Source organism: Halichoerus grypus, chromosome 2 (assembly GCF_964656455.1).
Source record: "Halichoerus grypus chromosome 2, mHalGry1.hap1.1, whole genome shotgun sequence".
Lineage (NCBI taxonomy): Eukaryota > Metazoa > Chordata > Mammalia > Carnivora > Phocidae > Halichoerus > Halichoerus grypus.
This window is the reverse complement of record NC_135713.1, coordinates 130263243-130288071: the sequence shown is the minus strand read 5'-3', so window position 1 is coordinate 130288071 and position 24829 is coordinate 130263243. Positions and strand designations below refer to the sequence as shown.

Sequence of the window (24829 nt, the reverse complement as noted above, 5' to 3'; positions counted from 1 at the left end):
CAACCATATCAAGAATAGCATAGAGGATAATCAAATAGCCTCCAGAGGCCAGTTGCCCTCATTTGAATCCCTCATTCATCGCCTTCTACCTGTGTGATATCGGGCAAGTCATATAACCAGTCTATGTCTCAGCTGCAAAATTAGGACAACAATACCTAGTTTGTGAGGATTAAATAAATTATTACATGTAAGGCATCTCGAAAGAGTTGGACACATAGTGAAAATTTGATAAAAAGTAACTGTGACGTATGCATTAATGATTCAGAATAGACCTCAATATTTCTTTAAGGTTTCCGTTCCAACTTGAGCGTAGGCAGTAGGTTTTAAAATTATACTTGCATTTGAATTTGCTGGCTTTATGCTGAAATGAAAAATTATAATGTACTTTATCATGGGAAGATATGCTATCATCATTGGTGCAATCAGAAGATAAAAGATGAAAGTGATATTTATAATTATATAAGAGCTTGTACTTTTATAAAAGCCTATACTCCTATGTGCCAGGAATGATTTTAAGCTCTTTTATATGAACTTGATTCACTTAATCCTTACAACAACCCTAGGAGATAGGTAAGTACTATTATTATCCCCATTTTACATATGTAAGAATACAGGCACAGGGAAATTGAGAGAGAAGGAGGACAATGCAATTATTTGAATTGCTTTATGTCTTATGTTGATGTTAACTATGAACTCTTGCCCTTCCATTAAAGTCATTCTTTTATATGTTTATAATCTATTAGTGTAATATTTTAAGTGAAGTTTTATCTATGAATTATATATTTTAAGATTTTGCTGATTGTGTATTTTATGGAAAGTCACTGGGGGACAGGGCCAAGCTAATTGATGAATGGACTACAGTGGATGAGTGGTTTCTGGAGATGATTAAGAGATAGGTCAGAGAATTGGAAAAGCCAACACAAATGACAATTGCTAACAATAGAAATAATCTTGAAATTACATTATGGTTCAATATGACCAGACTTCAAACTGGTAAAGACGCTTGAGTATAAGTACTTAGTTGTTTTATGGGGGAATCCTAATGGCAAAACCTCATTTAGCAAAGCATCATGAGAAACTTTCCACTGAAAGTACTGATGAAAGCATCATGATTTTTAATTACTCTCCAAAATGACTCTTTATATTTAGGTCTTCACAGAATATGCTTCTGCTTGAAATCCACTGAATTTATTTTCATTTTATAAATAGTAGCCTTTGAAAGGAATGTAGCTAGTGCTGTTACCAGCCACTAAGTTTGAATTGAACCAATTACTCAAATCATGATGGATTTGAATTAGTTTTCTTTGAGTTTATGAAAACATGCTTGTAGAATTGAATTTTTCTCTCCCATCATTTATCAGTAAGAAGATAGCTCAAGTATTTTGAAATAACAGTATGATTCCCTATGATTGGTTTACAGGCAACATTGAAGTATTTTGATACTCAAATGGATTATGGAAAATCCTTCTGGATGTTTGATGTTTTCAATGGTCAAGGCAGGACTGTGTATGGACCTCATTACTGTGCTTCATCCACAATAGGCACGGGCAATATTGCAGATTTGATTTTCCCTGATATCCATCCAAGAACATGTAAGAAATCTCTCTCATCCTCCAGATGAAAATTTCCTTCTAATTTTCCTCCTGAAATACTGGTAGAACCACTCTACCCTGGAAAGGTGGAGTTCTTGAAGGGCTTGGGCTCCCCCCAGGTATCCTGATGGAAGTGGTGAGTGCTCTGGGAAGCCCATCCAAGCATGGAAAGACAGTGGTGGTATTTTTCTTGTGTGCATATGATAGACCTAGAATCATAACATTTTAGGTCTAGAATTTAATAGCTGAGCAAAGCAGGACCCAAGGGCTAGCTTGCTTAGGATAACTGTCCCACAGTCACTGTAAGAATGCAGATCTCAGGCTTCCATGCACTGCTTTACCTCCCATAGGTCCCAACCCAAAGGACCCAGGAGACTCTCAGTAACTTTCAATTGTCTTTTCTCAGTGGTAGATTACACTGCTCTGAATGAGTTATCATGTCCAGAATTGCATAAGATTCCCTCCAAACTGCAGCTTGCTTGCATTCTGGTTATAACATGTAGCCAGAGACTCAAAGAATTTTCCCTGAAATAAAGGAACTCAATATTCTTAAACCAGCAGAACTCTGATTGCCTTATTTGTTGATACCTCCTGCAGTAAAACATCCCTGAGATGGAGTGTGGAGCTGTCTTTTGGTTCCAGGCTAATTAGAGTACAGTTTTGAGAAATGGTTTTTTTTAAAGATTTTATTAATTTATTTCAGACAGAGAGAGAGAGAGCGAGAGAGCACAGGCATGAGCAGGGGGGAGGGGCAGAGGGAGAGGGAGAAGCAGACTCCCTGCTGAGCAGGGAGCCCCACGTGGGACTCGATCCCAGGACCCTGGGCAGATGCTTAACTGACTGAGCCACCTAGGTGCCCAGAGAAATGGTTTTATAATACTAAACACAAACATGAAAAATATTGATGGAAATTTCTTCTTTAAATTAAGTTATAGTAAGTTCTGTGGACTTATAAGTTAGACAATCTATTCCCCCATCCAACCCCTGACCCAATGCTTTGCTCAGTTGGATCCACCTATAATGCAATATTTGAACTCAAGAGCAAATTCAGCTGCCTCAGTATAAGAGGTGGGGACAGGGAGCAAAGGACCAACAAACTCAGCTGTCCAGTAGTTGGGTTAGTGGTCTTGCCACACAGTGGCCTCTTCAAAACCCCTATTAGCCTCAGAACTATTAAATTTACACAGGAAGGTGAACGAGCCGGTCACTATCAAGAACACTGACATTAGTTGAGGGTGTTTTGTTTTGTTTTGTTTTGTTTCAGTTGCTCTGAGGAGCTTTTTGTTTCTGCACTCAGGAAGGCACCAGGCTTATGTTCTCCTCAGAGGACAGAGAAGCAGCAGAACCATTAAACAATGTTTATGCCTTATGGAGTCTCTAGTAGTCTAAACTAATGCTTCCATTCTTATTAGAAATGTTGCTGCTATTTTAAAATTCTGATTCTTCGGGCATCCAGGAGAGGGCATGGCCAAGGTCAGGACGGTTACAAGGATTTCACAAGTGTGCAGTTAGGAAAAAAAACAACAGAACAATAAAAGATGGCAGAGGAGAACAAGGAAGACAAAAATAATCTCTGATTAACAAAAAAGTTATTTTTGAACATTGCAGGTAGGTCAAAATTATGATCCTTTTCTCTGAGGATCTCAAACCCAAGAACTGGTTGGTTGCCTTATTGTGGAGATCCAGCTCACGGCCTTCCACCCATCTCCCAGTCACACCCACGCCGTACTCTTTCCCTCCTTCTGCTGGCATAAGACATTTCTGCGACCAGAGGGTCAATGCTCAGACTCCAGATTGGATGTAGTCTCTTGTATGTCCACGTCCACTTTCCTTGCCCACTAAGAAATGAACGTTTTTCCAGAGTCCCCTATCAAACTTTGAGTTATTTAGAGACACAGCCACGTCTATGTATCTGAGGCTGTGCAGAAGAGAGGTAGGCAAAAATATTTTAAATGTGATCTTTGTGTTCTTGAGCAAATCACTTCATCTCCCCAAACCTTGTCTATGTACCTATAAAATTGGAATAATTACATTATGTGTCTTGGGATGGTATGGCCCCTGTGAGGTACTCGGTGTGATACTTGACCCATTAGGGATGGAATCTGGGTGTGGGAGGGGATCTAGAAACGTCACGCTGTGACTTTGCCCATTCCCGAAAGAGTCAAAGAGTTCTGGGACTGCACTGGAAGGGCAATATGCTAAATGGATTGTCTCCTTGGGCCAAGCAAGAAAGGAGACAAGACATACTCTGAAAGAGGACCCAAGAGTTCAGAGGCTAAAAAAACCAAATGAACCCAGGCAATAAAATCCAAGCTGAGACTAGAAGCAAAGGGGAGGCAAGGAGCTCGAAGCAGGAGATCCAATTGAGGTCAGAGGGACCTGGAGCAAAGAAGGATGGGAGACAATGTTGGATGAAGCTCAAGGATGCTGAGATGAGTGACAGTTGTATGTCAGAGAAAGGTGATCATGGGCGCACCATCTATGGGAAGTCACTATGTAAGGGGTAAAACTCTAGTTAAATGTAATGGTAGATGATGTCACTGTTTGACAGAGTTCCATCTTCCTTCCTAGGGAAAAATGATACTTCTTAGCCTATTAAATTCAGATGTAGCCATGAGATTTGCTTTGTCCATATAATTTAAGCCACCTTGTAGAGGCCGTAAGAACCAGGACGTGCTTTGCCATGCTCTCTTTTCCTTCCACCTACATAGCTGGTAGAGGTTGTTCCCTTTGGGTTTTGGAATGAGGAAAATGATCACTTGGGAGCAGAATCCTCAAGTGACCCTTAATGAACATGTAGCAAAAAATAAATTTTGTTATTCTTTGCCACTGAAAATGTGTTTTTTTTAATCACAGCATTATCTGGCCCATCTTGACTGATACAAATGCAGATTACTGGTTGGAAGCTAGTAATTAATGGTTATGCTTGGTTAGACTTATTTTAATACAGCAGGCAAAGTATGACAATGATGTTGCAAGAGAAAACAAGTAGGGAAAAAATACAACTGCAATGTTTATTTAGGACAATTTGTAACAGAGAATGAAATCTGCGGGTAAATTTGTTATTTCTGCTAATATCCTAGCCAGTCAAAATAAATTGATAAATTAATTAATAGGGGGCCCAGCCTTCTTTATTCTCAAGTATCTTATAGTCTAATCAGAAAGTGAGAACAAATTCACACATACACAAACACACACACACACTACTTTCACTGGATAAAAACATGCGAAAGGGTACAAGTCTTGCCATTGTAAGAGTTCAAAGTCTAGGGAGACCAAAGGTACAAGATTGCTGAATTTTGTTATTGTGATTGTATTGTTATTCTAATTATTCTAATTGATATTTTGCTGTTGCATTTGTGGTGTTAGATACAAAGAAGATAGGAAGAGAGTAGCTGTTGACTGGAGTTGCAGAAATAAGTTCCATTGTTCTTCTTTGTTGTAGTTTCCTGAGCCAGGTAGCTTTTGAATGGACCATACATGATGGGAGAAGGGTAATTTGTTGTTTGATGTATACAGATGGCTTAGGAAAAGTTGTGGCTCTGGAATGATGGAGAAAGAGAAAGATCTTGGAGGAAAAAAAAAAAAGATGTAAGGAGCTGTAGTCAGGTAGGCAGACAAGGCATGGACTCCATCCCTAGATGGAAATCAAGACAGAGCTCTAGGAGCCAGCAAGAGCTCATCTCCAATCACAGAGGCTAATTTTCAAAGGCAGGACCAGGGAAGGGGTGACTGTTAATGATGAATGGCCTATTCTCCCATCCTGACTTGGCCTAGAAATGTGGGCAGGTGCAGGGAATGATAGAGATTTTTCTTCATCCTTTCCTCATTTGCAAACACAGCTTTTCTTGGCTTACACATTAGTAATCCCTAGTCCACTGAATATCATATTGGCATTTGACCGGAGCCCCTAACTGTATTCACGATACACAATACCAATCGCAGGGCTATTGGCAACACTAAATGTTCATTTTTCTCAATTGGCTCCATATCCATTTCTGAATTAAGAGAAATATTGAGAATAAGAGCAAGGACCCTTCCTAAAAGTAATGCTGAAGGGCATTCTCATGAGGACAAAAGCAAATGGAAGTGAGACTGAGTTAATATCTGCTCTGCCTCACGTTATTTTTATTTTTATTTTTTTATTTTTTTATTTTTTTAAAGATTTTATTTATTTATTTGACAGAGAAAGACACAGCGAGAGAGGGAACACAAGCAGGGGTAGTGGGGGAGGGAGAAGCAGGCTTCCCGCGGAGCAGGGAGCCCGATGCGGGGCTCGATCCCAGGACCCTGGGATCATGACCTGAGCCGAAGGCAGACGCTTAACGACTGAGCCACCCAGGCGCCCCTGCCTCACGTTATTTTAAAGGTGCTGTTCTTGAGCATTGGCTCTTTGAAAATTTTTCCTGAACTAATATTCAATCTGCACTAATTACCCACACAGCTTTTTCACTTCGGTGTTAGTAATATACATTGAACCTCTTGTTATTGCATTTGTTTATAAATAATTCCTGCAAAATAAAGTTTATAAAAGACAAGTTTTTTTTTTTTTTTGACAGAGAGAGACACAGCGAGAGAGGGAACACAAGCAGGGGGAGTGGGAGAGGGAGACGCAGACTTCCCACCGAGCAGGGAGCCCAATGCAGGGCTCGATCCCAGGACCCTGGGATCATGACCTGAGCCGAAGGCAGATGCTTAACAACTGAGCCACCCAGGCGCCCCAAAAGACAAGTTTTTTCTAAGATTAGATATGGTGTCTAGTGCTTCAGCCTAAAAAGGTTTTATTTTACAAAATTTGAACAAGTACATCCAGCCTTTTTTTTTTAGATCAGCAATGGGAAAATTCATTATTAATACATAATAACAGTGATATTCTGCTACCACTAATGATATAAATCTACTTCATAACTTTCTTCAAACGTTTCTGAAATTTAACGGGGTATAAATACATACACATAAATGAATGAACAAAGAATAGAAGTCAGCTAAATTAATAAATACACAACACATATTAAAATAGATGACTTCTGAATGATAGGGGGAAACCGGGGCAACGGTTTAGATTTTATTGCATTGCCTGTGGTTACAAGAAATCACATTTTAAGTATACACAAGAGGTTTGAAGAGCACCTAGAAGGCTTAGCTTTACTTATAAGCAGAATAGACCAGAGCCCTCCAGGGGAGTTTCAAGGTGTTCAAGGAAGCCCCTTGTCCTCAAAGAATTATCCGCTTCCCCTAAGATGCCATCATGAGACTCATTGCCTGGGTTTTAAGCAAGGGTTTTATTTCGTTTTTAATGGTTTGCCCATACTATTCTGACAGTTTCTGCCAAGTGAAATTGCACGTAGTTAACAATATGCACACAGTTAAACAGTCAAATTGCTTAGAGAGGCTTATAATGGCAAGTAGCGCTCCCGTGCGCTACCCTCACCTTTCAGGTCTCACCCGAGGCAGAACCAAATTTGAACAGTTGCTCTTTTTAGTTCTCTGGTTATTTTCTCATTAACAAATTGACCCCACGCTGGTCTATTCTGTGAATGCTGACATTCTCTATTCCTACGCTACTGTCCTAAGTGACAATCTGGCTCAATCTTTACCGCTGCCTCTCTCGATAATTCCATCAGGATTCCCGGCCCACAAGGTACTGGACGGCCCCAGAAGGCAGTGGGAACACTCACTTATCCCCAGACCTGGCCCTTCTTCCTATTTGTGGCCCCACTTCTCCTTCCCGACCATAGTCTCCCGTGCCGGGCTGTCACCCTGTCCCAGCTGCAGCCCCCTCTGCATGGCGTCTGAGCTCGCTCCACCAGTCAGCCCTCCTCCGTTCATTTCCTGTCCCAGAAATCCACCGAGCTCCTCTCTGCCTCGTGTTCCCCTCTGCTGTCTTCATCACTATGGGCTTTTATTCTGGTCACTGTTCACTATCACTTTATTGGAGATAAGAAGGGGAGGAAAAAAGAGAAGATGCATGTGTTTTGAATGGAAATTTCAGGCAGAGGTTCTCTAAGCAGGGTACAGTATGTGCATGTTTCTAATGAGGGGTCCATGGATTTAATCCAAGAGGTCTGGGATACCTCCAGTTTTAAGCTTAAGGCTCTTCCCTCAAGGACTTAAAATGCCTAATCTTGTGGTGAGCATAGCACAGAGTACAGATGGAGCTGTGTAATCACTATGTTATACCCCTGAAACTAATGTTAACATTGTCTGTCAACTATATTTCAATTAAAAATAAAACAAAATAAAATAAAATAAAATGCCTAATCTGGCCAATCAAGAAGGGAAAAAAAGACATTTAACTTTATCATTTTCCAAATGTAGACTTCATATGCCCTATGTCATTAATCATACAAGTTTCTTATTCAAAATACAGATTCTTGGTCTTACTGAATTAAAAAATGTGAGCCCGGGCCCCTCAAATCTGCATGCTTAACAAGCTCATGAGGTAATTTAATATCACATATAATAGAAATACAGATGATGGAGACTATTCACATGCTAAATACATAATAGATATTATTTGCAGGCAAAATCATAGATGGTAGGCTGCTATCAAAGTTTGAAATGCAGGATCGGAAGAGAAAGATGTACTCTTAACGTCTATTAATTAATCTTAATGTCTGTTACTCTTTTTTAAAGATATAATTAATTAATTAATTACTTAATTTAGAACAGGGGGAGGGGCAGAGGAAGAGGGAGAGAGAATCTCAAGAGGATTCCTCTCTGAGCACAGAGCCGGACACGGGGCTCAATCTTACGACCCTGAGGTCATGACCTGAGCTAAAATCAAGAGCCGGATGCTTAATCCACTGAGCCACCCAGGCGCCGCTGGGGTCTGCCTTTTAAAATAATATGCTACACGACCAGACCTTTTGATTGATCCCACTGGACTATTGGAACATATGTAGAGTTAAATGGTTTTTCAAGCAGCAGTTGATTACATCATTCAAAAGATGTAGCATTGAGGCAACTGGAATTTGTGCCCAAAGACCACAGATCATAACTTCTGTTTATGACCATTTTTTTCATTCGTCAGCCTCCTTTCCATCATTTCCATGAGTTGAAATATCAGAAGTTGAGACTGGCTTTTCATAAATTTTTTTAACCAGCATTTTTTATTTTTATTATTATTTTTTAAGATTTTATTCATTTATTTTGACAGAGAGAGAGAGAGAGAGAGACAGTGAGAGAGAGAACACAAGCAGGGGTAGTGGGAGAGGGAGAAGTGGGCTTCCTGCTGAGCAGGGAGCCCGACATGGGGCTCGATCCCAGGACCCTGGGACCATGACCTGAGCCGAAGGCAGCAGCTTAATGACTGAGCCACCCAGGCGCCCCTAACCAGCATTTTTTAAACTGCTTTGTAGGATTAGTTTTCTCCTCTGGGTGTTTTCAAATTGATTTTCAGTGGTGAGATTTTTAGTTCCAGAATTTTGTCAGGTATGAAAGTCAGGCTAACAGGTCAGTAATTCTCAGGCTGATTCTATTTCATTTTCTAAATCATCTTAATGTTTTAATCTGCTCAATCCTCAAAGTGTCCACACAGTAGAGGTCCCTTCTAAAGAGCAGCTGTTGAACAGAAAGAATAGTGCCAAAATGAGAGCATAAAAATGGAGAGGGATGGTACGTATAAAGCTCTAATTGGCACTTTATATGATATTTTAAAGGTATTAAGTATTTCAAAGCCATTAAAAAAATTGTTATTATTGTACAAGGCATAGAAAAAGAATAAATTTACCCACCAGGCTGTTAACTCCTCGGTATGAATTTCTTTTGAACAGTGAATAATCCATAGTAACGTTCTAATACTTTCATGCTGTAATTAGAATTAATATCAAAGTTTGCAAATATTGACTCTAAATAGAACAGGGTTGGACATCAGCTTTTTCATGATGCATTTCCTTCCTTGATGTTTTATTGTTTTGACTTAAAAGGAAAGAAATAAACAAACTTGTTCATTTCACAGGCAAGCCTTATTACTTGCAAGTATTACATTCTATGGGTGTTTCCATCCTTCCAAATACATTTCCACTGAGTTGCAGCATTGTTTGTTTCTGGTTTCATTTCGAATACCACTCTGTTCCAGATTCATTAGCTACTAATTGAGCATTCAACATTCTACAGAAGTGATGTGTACAGAAATGCGTTCAAGGAAAAAAAAAATCAAACCAGGAGGCTGCTAATTTGCAGTTGGACTTTAACCTGTTTGCTTTTAATAATGCTTGAATATAGATCCTAATTTATGGGCTTGGTGTGAATATTATTAAACCTTCCCTACGGTTCCCTTGTGCTTTGAATGTTCACTGACCTGTGAAGAGAGCTGAGTGGATAAATATATGTAGACCTGGCAAAGCAGAAGGATATTAGAACTAGAGCTCATCTTGATTAAAAAAAAACTTTATATCACATATTTTTTTTTTTAAATGAAGAGGACAGAAACATAGAAATAACACAGAAACTGACTTTCACTGCTTTTTTATGAATTGAAAGTGGGGGACCCATTAATATGTATCCTAGCCTGCCTGTCTTTCCACCCTTAATTTCACAGTTGCTGGTGGTTACATGAGTTAAACTTGGCTTGAGCCTCTAAGGGGCGAATGAGAGACTATGGAGGGAGAGGAACCAAAGGGACACCAGGGAGAGGGGTAGACCAAGAGGGAAGAGGGCTGAGATATCAGTTCTGCCACTCCACCTTACTCTGTGCGTCTTTTTATCTAGCACTTCCCTAAAGACTGGTCAGCTATGTCCCAGTGTTACCACAAAGAGTGAGGAAGATCAATACTGCAAGTTTGTGTTTTTTTGTCTTTTTTGCTTGAGACAATGAGAAGCCACAGATGACCTTGGGAAATCAAGTCCTGTAGAGAAATGAGGACATAATTCAGATGTCTGCTGGCTGAGCAGGGAAGGGGTGGTGAGGGAGTGGAAAACAGTGGAGGTGGGCTTATCTGCCCAGAAGCTTGGCCCCTGCGGCTGGACGTGGAGCCCCTCTGGGTCCTTCCCAGGGAGCTTCCCAGAGTTGTGCAGTGATAACCTGAACAGACGGAGGCAGGCACCGACTTCCCCGTATTTGTCATTCTTCCCCCACCCAACACAGAACATATCTGATGCTGAGTGAATGAACTGATTGAATGTTTCTTGACTACGTGAAAGAAAAATGGACACTTAGGAAGAAACTAGATTTTTACCAAGAACCTAGTGATGAACATGAAAAGAAAATCAGGTTTCTGTTTTGAAGATTCTATCAAGAATCAATTCGATTTTGAGGATTCGACAAAGAAATACAATAAAGATAATGCTAATATTAACAGCTTTGTGTTGGCATAAAGCTTGATGGTTCATGAAGCATCTTTTTTAAAAAATAGTCATTGTCCTTTACTTTATGAAAAAGTGCAGCATGGGACATTGAGGGAAGAACTGTAATCTAGAGAATATTCAAGGGTGAGACTTGAAATTAGAATATAGAGAAAGTTCTTAAAATAGATTTCTAGTAATATTGACTCAGGATGTTGTGTGGCTAAAAAGAAAGACTGAATTAACACCCAGGAGTAACCCTGGGATCAGAATGTGTCAGAGAAGCATAGCATGAAGTCACCCTATTCACCACAAATCCATGTGAGTCTGAGCTTTGCACAGCCCTGTGTAGCATTCCAGGTTCTCGATTTAAAGCTGGACCAGAAAGCAGAAATTTGGAGAAGAATTCAGAGGAGAGGTAAAGAGAGCATTAAAGACTAAAGAAATAGGACCAACTGTGAGATGTTCAAAGAACTCGACTTTTCATAAATCCTTATTCGCTGTTCCAGAATTCTCGATGAGTCCCATAATGTGGCTGCCTGGGGGGAAGGGCTCACTCCCATCATTTCAATTACAATTACCTTATAAAAGAAATATCCAAACTTGGCTGCAGGATCTTCACCAAACGTCCTTTGGTTTCCCTAGTTCAAGCTTCCTCGGGGGAAGAGCATTCTCACAAAATCGTGTGGTGGTTCATGACTGACTTTTTGCAACCGGGGTGGAATGAAAAGAAATGCACCATCCCATTGAGACTAAGGAAGCACCGGAGAAGTTAGTTTCAACAGAGGTTGTCAGAGTGGGGTATGGAATCTAAATCTCTGGGGAGTTTTAAAAATAGGCCAGTCTCTGTGGGACGGTTTCAGCCTGCAGAGGAGCCTCTCATGTTCCCTTCCACCTCTCTGAGTCTATAGGGTAAAACACGATCTGAGGAGGCCTCCCGGGCAGGGTGAGCTCGCAGTAACTCCGGCTCATTTCTAACTAGAGTGCCTTCTCACCCCATGGAATGAGAAGTATATAAGTACGGGTGGGGTCAGAATGTTCCCTGAGCCACACTCCGTTGGCATTACCGAGACAGGTCTCTCCCTCCACAGTGCCGTCGGCTGAAGAGCACAAAGGATACCAGTTAGTATTGAATGATAGTGCTCTGTCGGATTCCATTTGTCCCATTGTGCGTGCGTGCGTGCGTGTGTGTGTGTGTTTGTGTGAAAATATAATCAGAGAAACTCATTGGAAAGGAAATACGGTTAAAAATCTGGAAAACACATGGAGAGAGAACCTTCATATTCGAGTGAGGCTAGCTCCTAATGTCAAGCATTTGATTCTGACATTAGATCATAACATTTGGCATTTACGTTTTCTGGGGTCTGAGGTCTATCCAGGATTGTTGTCTGTTGCTGGCAGTTGGAAATTTTCCTCCTAGACAATGAGCTCTCTCCCAGTCTCTTACAGCTACTGGGTAATGGCCGGCTTCTCGCAAGAGGCGAAGAAACAGCAAAGCTGACAGGCACAGTCAGAGTGAGCTTTAAATATCATGCACCCCATCATTTGGTGGGTGGGTGTTGTTGCTAACTGCGCTTCTACTTCAACAAAGAAAGTGGTGAGTTGCCAAAAAACAAGGATGTTCCATCTTAAGGATTGTGCTGAATTCTTTCCAGAGAAGCACTTTTTTTTTTTTTTAAAGATGAATTTTATCCTAAAACATTTTCCAAATTTATTTAGGCATTCCATCCAAGGAAAATAATTTAAGTATTGTGCCATGTAACTAGAATTTGTAGAATTAGAACAACTTTCTCTCTCCAAAGGTCTATCTTTATTCATCAGTGGTCTCTGACGGCCTGCGTGGGGTGGGGTACCTGTCAAGGTCACAGTCATACAGGCTGACCAACAGATACACTGGACCTGGCAACCTCCAGCCTAGCACATTTACAAACAGGTGGTAAAAATATGATTTTGTGGGTTTTTCTTTTAATTGTTCTTTCCTCTTCGCCTCCCATAATTACTGCTTTTCTGAAAGGTCAATTCTGTTTTCTTTAGGAAAAAGAGCCTTCCCTTTGTTTCCCAAATACTATGTTGATGCCCTTCCTTAGAAGTCTTCCCCTTAATTAAGTTGGCCCGAAGGTCACAATCCATAATCAATATGGAGGCTGGTTGCTGCAAGGTGCTAATTGACATCCCCGAAGAGGAATAGTGTCAACAATCAATAGAGAAGAGCAGAGCATTGGTAGATTTATGGCTTTGATTTTGAAAAGGTATGGGAATGCCCGGTGATGGTGATGTTTCTCTGCTCCCCCCTCCCCCTCCCCCCCCCCCCGTACTCCTTTTGAATGTTAATGCTTTCTTGAAGATGATTTCCGACTCACTGCTAGGACACTGCCTCTACTCACTGAAGCAGAATCCTCTGAAGAGTTGCGGAGGCAGAACTGAAATCATGGCTTGCCACAAAGCAGCAGCTGTATTGGCCGCTAATGATGCCTCACACAGAAAGACGATGCTCCTTTAATTCGGGGGTTTTAATGGGAAGTTTCTAAGGCTGAAAGGACGGCTTTAGATCTGGGGTGTGCCATCAGCCGCTTGCAGATACCAGTCTCCTGCCTCAACACAGCCTGGTCGGGAAGAATGGAAACTAAAGAGGCTTGTAACTACCTGTAACTGTTCCACCAGGAAATGGATCAAGTGTTTGTTCAGCCAGATGCAGGTACTTGACCAACACCGTGTCTTTGATGGGCTAATTAATGCTTTTCTCTAACTTTACAATGTATGCGTGAGCGATGATGGCAGGGCTGCCTTTTGCATCCAAGTTCTGAATTTAGATCTAGATGTCAGATGAAGTCTAATTAAACAATTGCTAGGTGAAGTTAATGCGAGGGGGTGAAATGGAATGATGCCTTTATGTTTAAAGCATGCTTAAGTTTACAGTGCTACCGATACTGGATAAAGGAGGAGTAAAACAGGCTCTTTTCTTTGCTAAGCTGCAGTAAATTGTTCCTGAAAGCTATTTGCCCATTACAGTTATTTCTCCATTCACCTAAAACATCCAACCTTCCAGAATGTTACAGGGATGTTTTAATTTGTTCACAAAGGATCACAACTCAACAACTCCCAGTGATAACGCCGACTGTCCCTGGTGTCCCTGGGTGGCAAGCACGGTGCAGCCCTATCCTTTTGAGGTATCAGCAAGCACTCTTGTTCACTAGGAAACATGCAAGGACAGAGAAGGCAAGCCGGGGATAACAGTAAGGTTTATCGTTTGAACAGCAAAGTTCCAGTTTGCTAGTGGTGCCTTTTGGTACCCCCAGTTCCCGATGCGGCACTCACGTGGGATTTTCCTGAGGTTCTCAGCCAGGCTGTAGCCTCGCCCTGCAGTCCCTTTAAAACTCTTCTAGCAGATGTTGGGAGGAAGATGAAGACAGGGAAGAAGTAAAGCTGAGGTTAGGGCTCAGGCTGAAGAGAAAGGTCTCCTGCTGACCCAGAGCTGGCAAGCCAGGACCGAGAGGGGTCCACTCCCCAACCCAAGCAGACATGTGCAGGCTGACTGGGCAGTGACAGCCCGAGGGAACGGACCTCCCCGTGCAGCAGTGGGGGCGGGTGACAGTTCCGAAACTGCCTGTTGACATTTGTAGCCGACCACATTTACTAGTGTGTCAAGCCATTGTTTTGGGGCTTTCTAGTAGCCTTGGGTCTATTTGTTGGCTATATAAAGTTCTATCTCTGTCCTTAGCCATCCTGTGAATTCTGGAGCATCAGGGCTATTGTATTGGATCAAGAGGGCTGTATTCAGAAAAGAAAAATATGGAACTTGCCATGTATTTATGTGAGAAAAAAAAGGGAACTATATGTTGGTTAAAATATATGAAGTACCTAGAAAGAGCCAGGAAATCTTTACCTGAATTTCTGGGCTGGTCACCAAGAGGACCATGAGTTCTTTGAATTTATAGGAAATATTTTGCCTCCTTGTGTGTGTATCCTGGAATGCAAATTACTGTTCCCTGGGCTCATACACAGTAGTTCCACAAGATTCATAGGTAATAACTTTTGTTTATATAGTGATTTGATTCCTTAGATGAGGTAGCTTTTTTGGGGAGGCTCACAGTTATAGGGGAAGATATATAATAGGGTCGACTGGGATGTTTACACGTCTGGGGTGGGAGGGTTGGGATGGAGGGTGGAGTATATCTCCAGAGACTCTACTTATGCAAACAGCAATGCAGCTGAGGCTTTGTTTAGCTCAAAAAGCAGAGATGATTCTCTTTAGCCTCACTCTCAGCATATGTATTACGTTAATCATTGAAAGGCATGTTAACATTTCAACAGTCAGTTTCAGAACTGTTGCAGAATAATGCAGCACTGAGAGGATCTTCGTCTCTGCTAGTCATTGCAAATTCAGTCTTGCCTACCTAGCCAATTCCCTTCCTGGTACAGTCTGCAGAGTGGTCTCACTAGTCGGCCAGATAAATATAAATAAGATACACGGGATGTCTTTGTAGGACGAAGTGTGTCCTGTCCATCACATGCGAATGTAAACTCTACAAACCTGTGGGTGTTCTTGTTCAACAGACCCACTGTTTTTGCGTCTACTTTTGAAAACATGTCAAGTCACAGAACTAGGTTTCTGGCGTAGAAGTTTTTAAAAAATGAGGTGTGGCATTTAAGTGGTTTAGAGGTACTTAAAATACAGTATTGCTTCACTGCGCCCTGCACACCATTAGCAGCTGGGGGATGGCTGACTTGCTACTCATTCCTACACGCTGGAGAGAAACTTGCGAGTCAGCAGCCTTTGGGGAATGCTTCTCTTCTGGTAACGGATTTTTATGATTTGGGCCAGTTTACTTATAATCTCCATTCCCCAGTGTGTTTGTTTGCATAATAGAAATGAGAAAGAAACCTCATTTTGCACAGAAATGGTAGAAAGAGGAAATGCTCATTCATCATCACGGATTTATTGAACGTTCACGATGTGCTAGGCAGGACTTCACATGCACTGCCTCTGTTATAACTATGACCCATAGTTGCAACCCATTGTGGAAGGGCGGGGGGGCGGGGGTCCATGAGCTGATGGCCACGAAAGTGAGAGGGTGGGACCAAATGCCTGTGGGCAGCTCCACAGAGCAAGGTGCCAAAGGCACCAAACTAATTCTGTTGCTGTCACTTTAAAAATAAGAAAAGCAATATATCATTGCTTTAAGGTCTATTTTCTTCAGATAAGATAATTGCCCTTACTGTTAAGTTGTATAATATGACGCTAACAAAATGAAATGTCCAAAGGATCCAAGCTTGGGAAGGCTACGTGTTGACACTTACGGTTTCCAGGTAAGACATCTGGCTTCAGGATATTGTAAACGGCTGTTCTTCCCCAGCAGCAAAGCCAGTTAGCTCCGAAAGGCTTGAGCCCTGAAACAGAAGGGCCACCGTTAATTTTTGTATTTGATGGGACCCGACCCATCAGCCTTGAAGCCAAGGAAAATTTAAAAAGGCAAATAACAGCTTTTCAAATCATGAAATCGGAGACTATTAAAGTGTCACTGTGACTCAGACTATCTGTGATTCTTTGAAATAAGATCTACTTCAAACACAATGGTCTGACATCCCAGGCTGGCTGGATGACATGGGCTTTTTTACCCCTTCTTTGTCTCAGCTGGTCCCTCAAAGTTTGAATTCAGTTCCTTGGACTGTAAGGGGCCGGAGATTTGATTCAACCTCTGTTTTAAAAAAAAAAGGCAGTGACCCCAGAACAGCCAGGAATTCCTCAAGGAGGTTGCTATTTAGTAAGGGGACCGAGTTGAACACCCTGTGGAGACGGGTCCTTGTGAGAGGTGCTGCCACAGAAAGCAGGTGCAGGGCTCCTGCGGGGGACAGAGCTGGAAGCGCCCCATCCCTCTGGTGCAGGGAGAGATGGAGGCCCCACCGAGGAGGTGGCATTTGGCGCGAACCCTGAGGGAGGGAGCGAAACCCACAGGCGGGAATAGAGGGAGGAGGAGGGCATCAGGCAGAGAGCATCATGACTAAAAGCTCAGAGGTGGGAAACCTGGTGGGGTTCAAGGAACAGCTCGTGTTAGGTTGAGCTGCAGAGCAGACCAAGTGAGGACGGCCTCCTCAGGTGTCTGCAGACTCCATCCCATGTAAGTCTGTTCTTCTTGGTCCTTGTACTCCAAACCAAATGCGATTTGATCTTTGTTCCTGTTTGAACTTAGGAGAAAAAGAAATTCCTAGCTTACAAAAATTCCATTGTCGGAATATGACCTAATTTATTGTCCAGGCAACAGGGCTCTCAGGTCCGGGAGGGACTCAATGGGCCGTTAGGGTCCTTGGACGTTGGGGCACCAAGGTTTTCTGGAGGGAAGAAGTGGTAAGATCTGAGCTGAGAAGGATGGATCATGGCGCAGTATGTCGGAAGCATGAGGAAAGAAAGAGAGGCCTCTTTGTAAATTATTTTAAGTGGGGCTAGTGGCTGAGAGTGACAGTGGCTAGGGCCGAGCTGAACTGCTCACCAGGGGCTTTGTAGGTGATGCAGAGGGTTTTACACTTTGTGACGATCACAGAGTCCAGGGAGCTTGACTCTGGGGATGTGTTATAGGATTTTTGAGATTGGCATCTTTTAATTCAGTTTTCCTTGGTCCAGTATTAAAATGAGCCTTTATTGTGTTCTGAGCACACACAAATGGAGGTCCAGGGAAGACATGCATGCGCCGTGTGATGGGGAAGCCAGTTAGGATCGAAATACGGCCGTGAGTAACTGCGGTCCTCTCATACTTAAAAGAACCGCCTTTGGTTATTATTAACAGGACGGTTATGTCGGAAGTCCTTTGAAATAATTTACTTGCCCAGATTTCTCTGTTCGTCTGAAAGGAAGATTTCATTATTCAGGTAGAAGCCATCGTGAACATTTTACAAGGATCATTTTTGCCAAAAGGGGACATTTCACTCCAAGGCAGACATTTAAAAAATTTTGCTGTCTTTGAATATTTGGGGACTGTGGTAGCTAAGTGATTACATTTATCTCTTTTTCTGCCTCTTCCTCTATCCATTGCTGCCTTTAACTTCAATGTGCTGTGGAGCTTTCCCAATTTGTAAATTACTGATTAGCGGATCGCGGGTTTAAAATCAAGCAGGCTCTTCGAGGGATTTCAATCAGTCCCAGGCAAAGCTGTGAAAGAGCCGGCTTTTCTTCCTGGGTCTCCGTATCCCCATATCCCTTTCTAACCATCTCCGGATCGTCTCATCTGTACCACCCATCCCCCACCCTCCCCAGGACTTCCGTACTGGGCCATCGGCCTTCAGCGCCCCATGTCTGCTCCCCCAAACCCCAGTGGCCCCTCATTTCCAGCAAGACCCATCAGCCCCCTTACTATCCACCACATTTCCCCTCCTTCAAGTAAGAGCAGTTTTCCCAGACAAATCCTTGCTAAGTTTATCAGGAAGGGGTTGGAGGGTATGTATTTATGTTTTAGCAGGCTTCTCAAAACCTGTGAGGAGGCTGCAGAGAGGGTTAACCATATTCTTGCATCTGCTTTTTAATCAGCATAGGGTGGTATCACTGCAAATTAAAACTGATTTTTATATCATTCTAAGGGTCGGCTTCCCTGGGAAGAAGCCAGGCTCCAGACTCATTTACAGGGAGACAGAAGAGGGAAATGGGGCTGATAACCTGAATCAGGATGACTAGGTTAGTTGCTGGGGCTTCTTGGAATGCTCGCCCATCCCCGCAGACCCCACATGAATGGTGGACCAGCTCAAAAACATGAGTTAGGAGGAAGCCTAGGCAGTGTGAGATCATGAGCTAGGAGAAAAGGAGTTGGCATTTTGCCTTGGACGAATGACAAGGCTGGGGAAGACTGCTCCTGGGCGTCAAGATGGCTCTCATCAAGTGGACACTGGGGGTGAGAAGGGGAGAACTGAATAAGGTATCACTCTTTTGGCCCCCCAGCTTGTGGCTAGGGAGTCATCACAGGCTCAAATTGTCCTATGTCTAGTTGTTCACTGTTTTCAATGAACTTCACAGATCCAGAAATCTTTATGTCATATGTTTACACAGTTAATGGGCTTCAATTTTCCTCTAATTCCTTTCTGGATTACATCATGTTTTTGTACAGAACGTCCTGAAAATGCATAGCTATCTCAGCCGTGTTAAGAAGAGACAAAGAAAGGGACTCTGGCCTCATTTGGGCTGGAGGGAAAATGGACATAGAGTGGGACTCTAAGTAAGTCCGTGGGGAGGGCAGGCTCAAAGGGATGGGATGCTCAGTAGGACATGGAAGGACAAACGGGAACATGGCAGGATGGCTTAGGTATTCATTCTTTGAGCAGCACATGACTTTCTTTGCACCCAGCCCGTGGTGAATTTTATATTCAGTGTGAACAAGTCTAGTTTGGATATTTCTTGGGTGTGCAAACGGCCCTTACTGGAAGCACTAGGGATCCTGCGTTGGAAGCTCTGGCCACCCTTTCCTGCCCCCTCCCCTCAGCCCAGTTATCTGCCGAGAGTTAACACCCAAGGTTGGGAGGGTGCTTAAAAACAAGCAAACCGAACCCAACCCAATCCATCAGCATCCTCTATATCCCTAAGGAGCTTCTTTTTAAGAAACACCATCAAATTTTATCCCAATCTTGCTTCAAGACAAAAATGAATGATAAGCCAATCTACCGCAACTATTTCAGCCTTAAACAAAATGTAGTCACAGAGCGGCAAGATATTCTTTCCCCCAAAATTGGTAACTCCTTCCTTCCAGACACTGGTTGTAAATCCCTTTATAAACTGTGTCTTAAACTGTGATTTTATAAACTCTGAAGTGTCAACACACACGCAAACTGTTATTATGATCACTAATGCTATACTTCAAGGCAACAATTAGAAGTTAACAGTAGAAATATTGTGTTCGAGCTTTGGGTCATAATTTCTATTTTTATTTGGTTGCTTATTTTCATTGAACATCATTTCTTTTGAATCCATGTTAATTCCCATAGCTGACTACTCTCCTACACAATTTTTCTTATAAACAGACTCATACATAGATTTAGTTCAACATCTGAAGTTTTCATGGCCTTTGTCTATACTACTCCAACTTGCCTTTAAAGACAAGCAGTAATATCCATATATCTTCATTTTTCCGCCAGTAAAATGGAAATAGTGATAACTTATCTTTTTCTTTCTCTTCCTCTTTATCAAATGGTCTTAAGCAATAGGAAGCCACTGTGAAGCTTTTTTAAAAAATGCAGCCAATCAATTCCTTCTCCCTAGCTCAATTCTCAAGGTGCTTCTCGGGGTCAAGTATTGAACCTGGTCTTTGTTTTCTGAAGAAAAAAGAAAAGCAGCTGGAGCTTGGTGGTCTGGGAGTCTGAGATGCCTCCTTTCTCCCTTGGCCCAGGCAAGAGAAAGCAAAGGAGAAGCATCCTGGCTTCCACGGCCATGTCTGAAGCAAAGCAACTCTTCATTTTGTTCGTTTTTCTTTTCCGTATACTTTTCAAAGTGTTTTCGCAGACATCCATCCTCATTATGGCACCGTGAATGAGATACACAGACATTTCTGATTCCATTTTTACGGCTTCGTGACCCCTCCAAGGGCCCATACTCAGTGAGCAGTAAAATGGAGGCCAGAGACTAGGGCCCAGAATCCGATACTCCCTGAGGGTTTCTCTGCTAAGCACCTTTTCCAGCCTCAGTTTCCTTCCACCGGGGCTATAGAGGTCTCTGCTGTCTCGGAGCTTGTGGTAGAATGGCTAACCTATGTTGTGTTTAGCTGCAGTCTTGGCACATAGTTGAGGTTCCATCAATAGTATCATTATGAGAATGATGTGAAAGTCATATTATTGGAGGGATTCTGGAAGAGACTTGGCAGGGGACACTGGGTTTGGATGTCAAGTTGGCAGCACACCGTGAGGTCAACAGTACCTTGCACATTTCTCATCTTCTGTACTCTGGTTGTCTTCCCTGCTCAGCCCTCCTGGCCCCAGGTGCCTGCCCTGAGGACAATCTGGTAATTTCATGCAAGAGTAAAATATTCTTTCCCATAATGACACAGAATGTAGCACGTCTGGTGAAAAAGTTTAGAGATTCCTCGTTTTCTCTGACGAACAGGACCTGTGAGCTCAGAAATCCAGTTGCTCTTTGGTAGTTATCCCCTCTCCTTCCCTTTCTTTCTCCTACAGATAACTCAGCGTCTCCACGGGGCAGCCACCATGATCTCAGCAGACTGATGATGGAAGAGAAGGAAACTGGGAGATCCCGTGCTCCTGCTTCTCTGGACGATGGATGGAGGACAGCCCGTCCCTTCACCCCTAGTGCCCCTTGAGAACGTGTCGGCAGATTCTAGCATGTCTCTAGAGCAGAAAACCACATTTGTGTTTGTGATTTTGTTGTTCATTTTCTTGGGCATCCTCATTGTCAGGTGCTTCCGGATCCTTCTGGACCCGTATCGGAGCATGCCAACCTCAACCTGGGCCGATGGACTTGAAGGGCTGGAGAAGGGGCAGTTTGACCATGCCCTTGCTTAGCAGAGGGGGGCAGGAGCCCCTCCTGAGGAGGTGAGGTGCAGCATGTCTTGGCGAGGAATTCTCTTTAGTCAATGCTCTCAACAAACCAAGTTTTAACAGCACCTGGTCCTAGACTTCCAATCCCTCATTTATTAAACATGCTGTTAGGTTAAAAGCATTTGAAGGATATTGGAGATGAAGGTTTATAACACCCTCCCAAAATAGGAAGGCTTGAATTTCCATGTTTCCTCGGTGAATGAATATTGCTGAACGTGTGCGATGGTGAAAGCAAGAGCATCAGCACTGACACAAACTTTGCCATAAAATGAAGCGCTCTCCCACCCAACCAGAGAATAAAGAATGGAAAGGATCTGAAGTGAATCTGGTCACAGTGCCATGAAGGGCATTCCTCGTTCTGAGCATGTCTCTCAGTTGGTTTATTTGCACTGGAATCCGGGTCCCGGGCAGAGACTGGGCTGGGTGAACCCGGAGGAGCACTGGGAAGCCAGCGGGTGGGGGGCGCTTAGCGCAAATGTTTCCACGCCTGGAAAAGATGAGTGAGGATGATCTCGTTTTATTTCTCAAGTACAACTGAATTCAAAGGCTTATGGAGGTTTGAAAACTCTCCACCAGGCCAAGTACATTCTAGGTATTCATATTAATAAGCTGTGTAGAAGTAGTTATACATAACCTGAATTGACTTTCTTGACACAGATGATTGAACTAATGGGTTGTAAGTGCAGCTACGAGTTGTTGTTGTTGTTTGTTTGTTTGTTTTTAAATAAAAAGTTAATTGTTTAGAAGAGAAGACTGTCACAGTCTTAGGAGGAATGTATGTTTGTGACGGAATAGAGCAGCCAAATAAAACTTCTCAAGAAACGGTAGTGTCTCCTTTCCTGTTTCACTGAGACCAATGTACTGGTGGCAGCATGTGATACCGAGCGCGGAGGACGAGCTGTGTTCTGAGAGACAGAAAAAGCTGCAAGGTCATCAAGTTCATCCCTCTCCCGTTTCAGAAAGGGCTCCCACACATCGTCCTGCACACGTACAACCTATTCTCAGCACAATTTAAGACCACCGAGAAAAGAGCGATGTGAGCACTTCTTATTCCAACTTCTCTTGGTAGGAAAACCTTGTGTCTACACTAGACCCCCGAGGCTGTGTTTATAATCTCTGTCTTCTAATTTTCTCCTCAGCCAGCCATCCTATTTTTTTATTAATTAAAAAAGTTCAAGAAGTCAACTATGCCTGAAAAAGCAGCCCTTAGTAAAACTGCTTCCTTGTCTTCCTTTTTTATTTTTATTTTTTTAACATTCTTTGGAGGGTCTGCTGTCTAGATTCCCCCCTCCCCATGTTCCACTTGACTTTGTTTTCAAAAAATTTTTTTTTTTAAGATTTTATTTATTTATTTATTTTTTTTTTTTTAAAGATTTTATTTATTTATTTGAGAGAGAGAGAATGAGAGAGAGTGAGTACATGAGAGGGGGGAGGGTCAGAGGGAGAAGCAGACTCCCCGCAGAGCAGGGAGCCCGATGCGGGACTCGATCCAGGGACTCCAGGATCATGACCTGAGCCAAAGGCAGTCGCTTAACCAACTGAGTCACCCAGGCGCCCAAGATTTTATTTATTTATTTGACAGAGAGAGACAGTGAGAGAGGGAACACAAGCAGGGGGAGTGGGAGAGGGAGAAGCAGGCTCCCCGCTGAGCAGGGAGCCCGATGTGGGGCTCGATCCCAGGACCCTGGGATCATGACCTGAGCCGAAGGCAGACGCTTAACGACTGAGCCACCCAGGTGCCCCTAAAATTTTTTTAAACTAATTTTTAAAAAGTAATCTCTACACCCAAAGTGGGACTTGAACTCACAACCCCAAGATCAAGAGTCACACACTCTTCCAACTGAGAGAGCCAGGCATCCTCTTGACTTTTTTTATTTAAAAAAAAAAAAAGTAACAGCTCTATTGGAATATAATTCACATACCATAAAATTTACACTTTGAAAGTGTACAATTCAGCAGCTTTTAGTACCTTTCCAGAATTGTGTGACCATCACCACTGTCTAATTCTGGAATTCTATACCCACTAGTAGCCACTTCCCATCCCCTTCCTCCCAGCCCCTGGCAATCTCGAATCCACTTTCTGTCTCTATGGGTTTGCCAATTCTGGAAATTCTATTTTAAATGGAATTATAGAATACGGGGTCTTTTATGTCTGGCTTTTTGCACTAGCATGTTTTCAAGGTCGGTTCATCCATGTGGTAGCATTCCTTTGCAGGGCCAAATAATATTCTATCGTTTGGCTGTACCATGTTTTGTTGGTTTATCAGTCGTCACGGTTATCCAGCGGCTAGTATGATGAGTACTGCTGTGAACATTTGTGTCCACGTCTTTGTATATTTTCACTTCTCTTGAGTATATTCCTAGAAGTGAATTTGCTGGGTTATATTCTAACTCTATGTTTAACTTTTTGAAGAAGCTGAGACTGTTTTCCAAAGCGGTTGCATCATTTTACCTTCCCACCAGCAATGTATGGGGCTTTTGGTTCTTTTCTTAACTCTCTCCAATGACCCAAATTTCTTGTTTAGCTATAGACTTTATAATGGAACACACCACTTCAAGAATGAGTCAGATTAAAAGGAGAGAATCACCTCGTGGTATCTACATGCTGCTAGTTTACTGATGCTTCCGAAGATCCTTTGCTTCCAGATCTAAAGCAAAACAGTGATGCTGATCTGCAGTCATCCCCTGGTCTGTGATGTCACCTGAATATTTTTTTCTGTTTTACTAATACATATTTCTTTAATCCACTAATTAAAAAGTTTTCTTTTTTATTCAAATGTCCCATGTCCCATGTGTCCCTATTCAATTTTTTCCTGTTTTCTTGGGTCTCTTTAAACCCATTCCAGTATTTATGAACCACCTGCTTCGAGCCTGGCCTTTCTGTCACAGGGGCCAGTTCTTGCTCTTGAGTACCTTTCAACCTTGTTGGAGGCCTAAGAAATGAAAGAAGGCATGTGTCTGAATCCTTGTGACCGATATGGACTTATGGTTCCCATACTATCAAAATCATCTGGGACCTTACAAAAATATATATGACCCCCCCACACTAATTGTTCTTATAAAAGTTGTACATGATCATGGTAAAAATGTATAAACATCATGCAAAAATATAAGGTAAATATCCATAGTCAAAATTCTGCCTCCTCAGGTCACTCTAATTCCAGTTTCTCTAGGGGAGCTTGTTGAAAATGTAGAGTGCTACAGCCTTCCATCCCTAGAGGTTGATTCTGTGGAGCTGGGTTGGTGAACAAATGCTGTGGGAGACAGAACACGGGAGCGATGGACATGGGCCAAGACAATCAAGGAACTCTCCCGGGACACAACGATTCAGGTGTGATGGTACATGTTTAAATGTTTGGTATAAGGCTTTATGCAATGGAAGTCATTATTATGAAATAAATTATATCTTGACCTAATAGGATGGAGATGTT

General features: G+C 42.5%; 1 protein-coding gene and 1 long non-coding RNA gene across 5 annotated transcripts in view; one reads left to right on the top strand and one right to left on the bottom strand.

The window, feature by feature from the left end:
* LOC118552121 (uncharacterized) overlaps positions 1–14393 on the bottom strand; it is a 60514-nt gene extending 46121 nt beyond the window's left edge. The window contains exon 1 of the long non-coding RNA XR_013445847.1: positions 14193–14393. This is a non-coding gene — a long non-coding RNA (uncharacterized LOC118552121). The remainder of the gene's footprint in view (positions 1–14192) is intronic.
* Positions 436–22220, top strand: CTXN3 (cortexin 3). 4 transcript variants are annotated; one of them, XM_036109252.2, is made up of 3 exons: positions 436–570; positions 1421–1592; positions 21018–22220. In XM_036109252.2, the coding sequence occupies exon 3, from the start codon at positions 21117–21119 to the stop codon at positions 21360–21362; it is 246 nt and encodes an 81-aa protein (XP_035965145.1). In that variant the 5' UTR covers positions 436–570; positions 1421–1592; positions 21018–21116; the 3' UTR covers positions 21363–22220. The 4 variants fall into 4 exon arrangements, with proteins under 4 accessions (XP_035965145.1, XP_035965142.1, XP_035965144.1 ...); XM_036109249.2 differs by lacking the exons at positions 436–570; positions 1421–1592 and adding an exon at positions 13222–13572; XM_036109251.2 differs by lacking the exons at positions 436–570; positions 1421–1592 and adding an exon at positions 16035–16184.
* The last annotated feature ends 2609 nt before the right edge of the window (positions 22221–24829 follow it).